The following is an 8,384-nucleotide window of genomic DNA, read 5'->3' as shown; positions in this document are numbered from 1 at the left end:
TGTGTGTAAAGCCAAGTTCCGTAAATAATCCAAATTTGAAACACAATGTCATAGTTTTCACAGTTTTTTGGTTGTTGGAGGTCGAAAGCGTTTTAAAGTAGAGTTCTAATTTTTTTTAACGGCACAAAAAACATTTATGAATATAAAACCTAGCCAATAGTGTAATGACTTTGCAAAGGTAAAATTCCTTTTTTTTTAAAAGCACAAAAAACAGGAATTGAATGAATTGATTAACGTAGACCCCGACTTAAACAAGTTGAAAAACTTATTCGGGTGTTACCATTAAGTGGTCAATTGTACGGAATATGTACTGTACTGTGTAATCTACTAATAAAATTCTCAATCAATCAAAGGTCCGGAATTGAGAAAGTTACATTTAAGAATATAAAACTTAGCCAATAGTTTAAAGAGTTTGCAAAGGTGAAATTCTTTTTTTTTTCATACAAAACGGGATTTTTTTTTATTTTATAAACATTTATTTATACATTTCAACATTTACAAACAGTTGAAAATAATAATCAAAGTAAATACAAAAACAGTACAAAACAGTACAAAAACAATACAAGCTGCGCCAGGGGGTTGTAAATTCAAAGTAATTAAAATAGAATTTATATATATATATTTATACATATACAAATATATATATATATATACACACATATATATATACATATATACACACACACATATATATATATATATATATATATATATATATATATACTTATCTGCACATATACATATATATGTGTGTGTGTGTATATATATATATATATATATATATATATATATATATATATATATATATATATATATATATATATATATATATATGTATATATATATATATATATATATATATATATTATATACAATCATATCATATATATATTATATGGGCAGCACGGTGGAAGAGGGGTTAGTGCCCCTCACACTACGAAGGTCTCGAGTTGTCGATCCCGGGCTGGGGATCTTTCTGTGTGGAGTTTGCATGACTGCGTGGGTACCCTCCTGGTACTCCGGCTTCCTCCCACTTCTAAACACTAATGTCAAATGTTGACAGGTTTATTCATGTAAATGAGGTAATAATAGCTTCACTCCCATCATTCAGAAAAATAAAAAGGGGGATAAGGTTAGTAAAAAATGATATGTTAACTGCAGATTTAACATGTGCCGATGACCAGTTTTGCGGTAAAGGTTTAGGGGAAACGGTGGTTAAAACGGGGTAAGTAAGAAGAGTAAAAATGATCAAAAGGGCGGATGTTAAAACTAAGGAGGTGGGGTGCATAACTTCTACTTGGATTTGCACCAAGAGGTGTTGGTTCCTAAGACCAATGGACAGACTATTGTCCTATAAAAGTATGCGAGTGAGCTTTGGAGTCTAACCAAAGAAACAAATATTAGCAGTTTTTCTTTTTTCTCTTCTCTCTCGGTGGGTGAAAGGACTTCAACCTTTTTTTTCAGAATCACAATCTAATGTTTTAATTAAACTACACCTACAACAGTCTCCCTGTAATGTTCACCTTGTGAACATTACAGGGAGACTGTTCTGTCTCCCTGTAATGTTTGTCTGATCTTGAATGGGATTGTGCTGAAAATTGTAATTTTCCTGAAGGAACTCTCCTGACGGAATAAATAAAGTACTATCTATCTATCTAAAGACATGCACCTGGGGATAGATTGATTGGCAACACTAAAATGGTCCCTAGTGTGTGAATGTGAGTGTGAAAGTTGTCTGTCTATCTGTGTTGGCCCTGCGATGAGTGGGCGACTTGTCCAGGGTGTACCCCGCCTTCCACCCGATTGTAGGTGAGATAGGCGCCGGCGCCCCCCACGACCCCAAAGGGAATAAGCGGTAGAAAATGGATGGATAGAGAGAGAGAGATCCATCCATTATATATATATATATATAATAAACAAAGTGCAAAGCCATAGGTTCACTCAATTTCAGTAAATAACTTACATTTGGAACACAGCAACATCGTTTTCACAGTTTTTTGGTTGTTAGAGGTAGGGACTGTTTTAATGTAGAGTTCTAAATCTTTTTTTAAAACGCACATAAAACAGGTCGGGTATTGATGAACTTAACATTTATGGATATAAAAACCAAAAGGGATCTATTATGTAATGAACGTGGTAAATTACAACATACATTTGCGAAGGCATTTTAAAAACCACGCTATTCCAGCATCTTACTGGGGCGTGGCTTCTGACAAAGGCCCCGGAAACCGTCGCAAGAATTGACCAATCACAATGAGAGAAATGCTGCCGACTCCTCCTACTAGCATATCTCCTGTTTTTAGCTCGGTTAGCTTGTCAATTATTATTTTAAAAAAAGAAGAAAAAAAACCCTGTTAGACCACCTCGACGACGCCAAGGAACATTTGAGGCGGACTTTGAAAAAAAGTGCCTTTATTTTAGCGTTCTGATATTTTGTTTCGGTGAGCATGCGGAGTAAGCCGCTTTGGGTACTAAGGAGCTACCTGGCGGCCAGCTGTCATCGCACCTAGCCGCTTAGCTTAGCCGCATAGGTGCGCTAGCGCCTGTTTCTTCGGGCTAACAGACTTGCTGTTAAGTCGGCAACCGCCGCTGCTTGGCAGTCAAGTGTCTGCGGAATACATTTCACCTTTTACAGCTAAAACACTACTAAACAACGTTTGGTCCTGGCTACTGCTTGAGCGACTATGGCTTAGCCGAGAAACGTTAACCGGTTCGGATATTTGCAGACCCAGTAAGTCGGCTATCATTTTAGCTGCTGTCATTCAGTTGTTTTAAACTAGCTATCTCGTTAGCCGCTAGCTCGTCCGCCATTGCTGTAAGCTTTTTTATACATCACTGGCTTTGCCACTTTTGGATAACACCTGGTGAGAATGAAGAAATTTTTTGACTCACGACGGGAGCTGGTGGGCTCCGGGCCCGGCTCGGTAGCCGGCGGAGGAGGCGCTGGTTGCGGCGGCGGGGGAAGCTTTATCGGCCGGGTCTATACCATTGGAAGACATCAAGTGACCATCGAAGAAATAGTGGCTGAAGGTGAGTTATCTACTCTTACATTAGGTCTGTTTGACTTAACTACCCAAAGTTACTGGTTATAAACAAGATTAAGATGTCAAAATGCTAATCCCCTGTGTCTTAACTTTAAAATATTAAATCTTTATTCTGAGAATCTAATCCAGGGGTGTCAAATGTACGGCTCGAAGGCCGGATCAGGCCCGCCAACAGGTTTTATCCGGCCCGCAGGATAAGTTTGCGAAGTATAAAAATTTACCTGACATTTTTGAATGAAAGAAACAGCTGTTCTTAATGTGTCCACTAGATCAGTGGTTCTCAAATGGGGGTACGCGTGCTGTATGCATTTCACCAATCTCGCGTACTTTGCAAATTTGGACGCGATCTAACAGCAAAACAGTCTCCCAGAGACTGGCATCAAGGCCTATTTATCCAAGCGTGAAGGTTGGGAAACGAAGATGTTTGGCGAGGGAAGTGTGGATTCAGGCCGGGTGGCCTATTTCAAGTTTATAAATAGTAAACCAAGTTGTGGTAGTAGTTTAGTCAGTAGTTTAGTCGTGGATGTACACTGTATAGTGATGAATCCAATAAACATTTGATTTGATTTGATTTGAATTTGACATTAAATTTGTAAAATGCGGTTGCTACGGATGCGCGGTTTGCGGTCACAACCGCGGAGTTCGCGTATAAACCGCGGGTCGGGCGGGTGACATGACGAAAAAATAGATTTGAAATAGATTCGGGCGGGTGGCGGTTGAACCAATTCGGAAATATATATTGTAATAATCCCAGGAATGTAGGCTCATAAAACTTCTTCGTTTGTCTTGTCTTTATTGCACAAGATGTAATACAACCACACAACAGCTCTCATGTCTCTAACTCTCACTTCCTGTCGATAACGTCACTTCCCTATCGCCTCCGGAAGTCCCGCCCCCCCAGCCAAAGTCATTGGCTAACACCCCGTAGCCAGTCGCTACATTACACATAGTTAAATGTTATGTTGAAGAGGTTCATTTAGCCTACTGACGTGTATTTATAAATGGTTGATTTATACAGGCTAGTAGGTAAAGTGTTGGACCTGACAACTCTTGATGGTACAATCCATATAACACGTCACAGACAACTTCACGCTAACATCACGTGACACCTCTGATGAAGGCTGCAGAAGCAAGGTAGCCCAAACTTGTCAGGTACAACACTTTACCTTACTAGCCTATAGAAATCAACCATTTATAAATAGTTAAATGTTGTTACCCACATACGAAAAACGAGCAGTACTCTTTGAAACAGTATGTGGGCATACTTTTATTTTGAAGTGTCTCGTTTGGTCTGTCGACGGATGTAAGGAAGCTACTTCCGGGTATGGCCTACGAGGTATTTGTCATTTGTTGGTATTTTACTTGGTCAAAGGTTTGAATTACAAAATGTTCACAGGGGGTGCATCATTGAAAAAAGGTTGAGAACCACTGCACTAGAATTCACAGTAGTAATTCTTGGTATCTTTGTAAATGATGCTACATACCGTATTTCCTTGAATTGCCGCCGGGGCGTTAATTAATTCAAAACCTCTTCTCACTCCTGCGCTTACCAAAGGTATGCGGTAAAAGTAAGCATGCGCTAATTATTTTAAAACCTCTTCTCACTCCGGCACTTACCAAAGGTATGCAATAAAAATTTGAGTTTGATGTAAGCTTGGACCTTAAATCCTACAAAATAGCTCTTAATCTTCTTCCCTTTATGTGTTTTCAAATTACCGGTATTGAAATCAATTTTTTATTTACCAAGCGTTATTTCTAAAAGTTTTGACCATTGTCGCATTATACACACAGTTTGAACAGTAACACTGTTCAAACACTGATGACCACCATTAAAATACAGTAGCGTAGTAGGCCCATGTATTCGTTAAAACAAGGCAGATGTTTTATTTAACAAGCGTTATTTCTAATAGTTTTGACCATTGTCGCATTACACACAGTTCGAACGGGAACACTGCGTCTCATTACTGGAAAATAAAACACTGTGTTTTAATCAAGGAATTATTTGGCGTACCACAGTTTGAGAATCACTGGTCTAATCTGTTATAAATTGAGACCAGAAAATACACTTTGCACTTTGGCTCTTTCTCTACCTTTTGCACTAGGCTATTTGTATAAAAGTTAGGCTATGTCTACACTAAGCCAGATAACCCCATAAACAAAGAATTATTTAGCCTAAGCCCTGTTTCAGCTACACTAAACTATCATTTAAGGTCCCCCTTCTTGGATATTTTTCTTCACGGGTAAGTGCGCGTGTATTTCTTTAATCTGCGGGTCTTAGCTTTGTATGGACTCATTGATCGTTTACAAACTGATTTCGGAGAGGAAGTGATGCCAGAAAGACAGCGCCCTACACAGGAAGTGACATCAAGATGAACGCGCCACAGCCAGCTTCATAATAAAGCGGTTTCGTAACTCAGAGCTTACCACTGGAAATATGAAGGTGAATCATTCAGACATGCAAGTGTTTCTCTTTCCGTCTGTACAGACGCTTGTGGAAATCACACATGAATACCTTAAGAGAAAGCGATTGCAGTTATTTCAGATACACCACTTCTCAGACGGCAAGAGAACTTTTGAATGTCAAGGTCAGCTGTGATTCTACTTACCGAAAAACTTAGTCCATTTATCAAAATACACAACGAGAATGCAAGCTCCCGTGGATGTGACTCAAAAAAAAAGGTAGCGTGTGCTTTGTATTACCTGGTCGTCGAGGGAAGACTACGGAAAAGACGAATGCTTTTGGACTGGCAAAGCAGACTGTATCAGTTATTGTCTGCCATGTATGTCGCGGACTCAACATCTATGTCCAGAATATATAAAGTAATCAAAAACGAATGGACAATGAAGGTGAAGGCAAAAGAGTGAGGAGTGTCCTGACCAGATATCTAGATCCCTAGATGGATTGTTGTAAAATAGTCTTTGTGACATTGTTTACTTTTACGTAGGGCTGGGCGATATATCGATATATACGATGTATCGCGGGTTTGTCCCTGTGCGATATAGAAAATTACTATATCGTAATATTCGAGTATACGTTCTCACGCAGGACTTTTAGCTGCGGGCGTACACTTCAGGCTCTCCTCGCTCTTTCCTGTGTTGTCTTCTCGCAGACAAGCAGGCGCACATTCTTACATACGTCACAAACTGTCACGTCTCATGCCACATACACGCCCTCGCAGAGCAGAGAGGTCACGGCGTGGCCAACGTTAGCTGCTAATGTAGCCATATGGGAGAAAGATGGTGCGGATCTGATAACAAATGAAGGAAGACTTAATTCACAATAAAAAACAGCAGGGTTTCCATCGTCTGGCGGTGGTTCGGCTTCAAGTGGGAATATGTCGAACAGAGAACCGTAATCTTTCAAGTGTGGGGGGGAAAAGCGTTGCTCTAAAAAGTAGCATTACTGCTAATGTTTAGCATCGTTTGTAAAGTCACTCGCTGGAGTATGAAGAGAATTTCATAACCTTAGTGACATACCAAATAGTGGAGGACGAATACTATTTGATTTCCTATTATGCAGCTCATTTTTATTTGACACTTAAAATGTCTCTGACACTCTTGCAATTCATGTTTTGGAAATGACTTGAATGTTTGTGCCATTGCTTAATAAGTTTAATAAATACACTTTTCGTCAATTGAATTAGTTGTGATTTCCCTCTCTGCATGAAAGTTTAAAAGTAGCATATATTAATGCAGTATGAAGAAGAACGTTTAATGTATACACAGAATCATCATACTGCTGTGATTATATGCATCAAGTGTTCATTCAAGGCCAAGGCAAAATATCGTAATATATATCGTATATCACGATATGGCCTAAAAATATCGCGATATTAAAAAAAGGCAATATCGCCCAGCCCTAATTTTACGTGTTTATTAAAGATTTGATTATTTTATGATGGCTCAGATGTGATTCACTACAATAGGGCCCCACAGCACACTGGATTCCAGTTAATTGAAATGCCACAACACTGGATATTGTTCAGATAAGTTAAATATAAGAACTAGCACGAAAACCAACACTGGACGTGCGCATTTTCCGCGCTTGTGTATTAGGTCGCGTTGCAACGGAGGAGGGAGGGGGGTCTTAAAAACGGTGGAATTGTGTTTGTGGACATTGATAAGTTTAGGTGGGATTTATCCTGGATAACCTTATCTGCTCAATGTAAACGGGGTCTTACTCCACAATTTAGGATATAATGTTACACTAGGGTTTTCCTGGTTTTACCTGAAAGCTGGGAGGAACTTGTTACAATTGTATTATAAGTTATCCAATAGATCCTGAGTCACTGACAAGGACACTATTGTACACAAAACACTGCGTTTTTAAACCTGCACAATCATGCATTGCTTATGCTGCAGGGTGTTCCCAATTTAAGCATTTAGTTGGCAGTTGCTCCTCAAATATACATGTTCTCCAATGTTTTACTAAATAGTGAATCAAGGTTTGTATATTGACATGTTTTGTATCGCTCCAATGACTGCTAACAATGTTGTGTTAGTCAAGAGGGCTCTGCACTGAATAATAGATTTTAAAAGACTGATTAATTCATCAGTGTTTTGGCAGGACTCCATCTGTCTGGCCACTTTTTGAAAGGTTTGGTCATCTGACCACCCACATTGGACTTGGAACCTGACAGGACTGTACTTCAAATATAACTCAAAGTATAGTTGTGGGAAAGTATTATTGCATGCGCTTTAGTAATGTCATTCACAGTAACTGGAGAACAGGAAAATTTGAGTTTATGCTCATTTATTTTCCAACCCACAGATATTTTTTCTCTCCTTTACTTATTACTAGTAATGTGACTCCCGCTGCTCTAACCAGGCCTGTTTGCACATTCTCCAACTTGTTATTGTTGTGGTTAGGGCAGCAACAATTCTGCAACATTATCCGCAAAAGTCAACAATATTTTGTCTTCGATAATAGTCGTGACGTCATCACTCGTGTTTTTTCAGGAGGAAAACATTGCCAGTGATAACATGTAAAGTATGAGAACATTTTCTCCTATTCTTGTTAAAACATGAATACCTTGCTCATTTTGCAAAGCGGACCTTAATTTTATGGCAGTACATCTGTGATATGCAAGCATTTAATGCGAAGGCATAATGTCGGAGGTCTGAAGGGAGAACGCGGTCTCAGCCTCGGTAATAGTGTCAGCTTGTACTTTGCTAGCTAGCTAACAAGTGTGGGATGAAGTTGTGTGAAAAATAAGTTTACTATCATTTTAGTCAAAGTCAGCAAGCTAAATTTTGTCTTCATTAATCCAATTGCTTTTTAAAACAATGCCATACAAAAAGCACAATAACAAACGCAAACCAGGCATGCGTGTGCACTAG

At 39.0% G+C, this 8,384-nt stretch overlaps 1 protein-coding gene across 8 annotated transcripts in view; it reads left to right on the top strand.

Moving 5' to 3' along the window:
* The first annotated feature begins 2,253 nt into the window (after nt 1-2,253).
* Nucleotides 2,254-8,384, top strand: part of LOC133556592 (AP2-associated protein kinase 1-like) — a 44,636-nt gene continuing 38,505 nt past the window's right edge. For 4 of the 8 annotated variants that reach the window (XM_061906677.1, XM_061906681.1, XM_061906680.1 and 1 more), the window contains exon 1: nt 2,254-3,030. In XM_061906677.1, coding sequence (XP_061762661.1) covers nt 2,871-3,030 — 160 coding nt within the window. In that variant the 5' untranslated portion in view covers nt 2,254-2,870. The remainder of the gene's footprint in view (nt 3,031-8,384) is intronic. The other 4 variants (XM_061906676.1, XM_061906679.1, XM_061906678.1 and 1 more) reach the window with 1 other exon arrangement.

Source organism: Nerophis ophidion, linkage group LG07, assembly GCF_033978795.1.
Source record: "Nerophis ophidion isolate RoL-2023_Sa linkage group LG07, RoL_Noph_v1.0, whole genome shotgun sequence".
NCBI lineage: Eukaryota > Metazoa > Chordata > Actinopteri > Syngnathiformes > Syngnathidae > Nerophis > Nerophis ophidion.
Note: the sequence above shows the minus strand (reverse complement) of the source record. Positions and strands in the feature narration are given on the sequence as shown.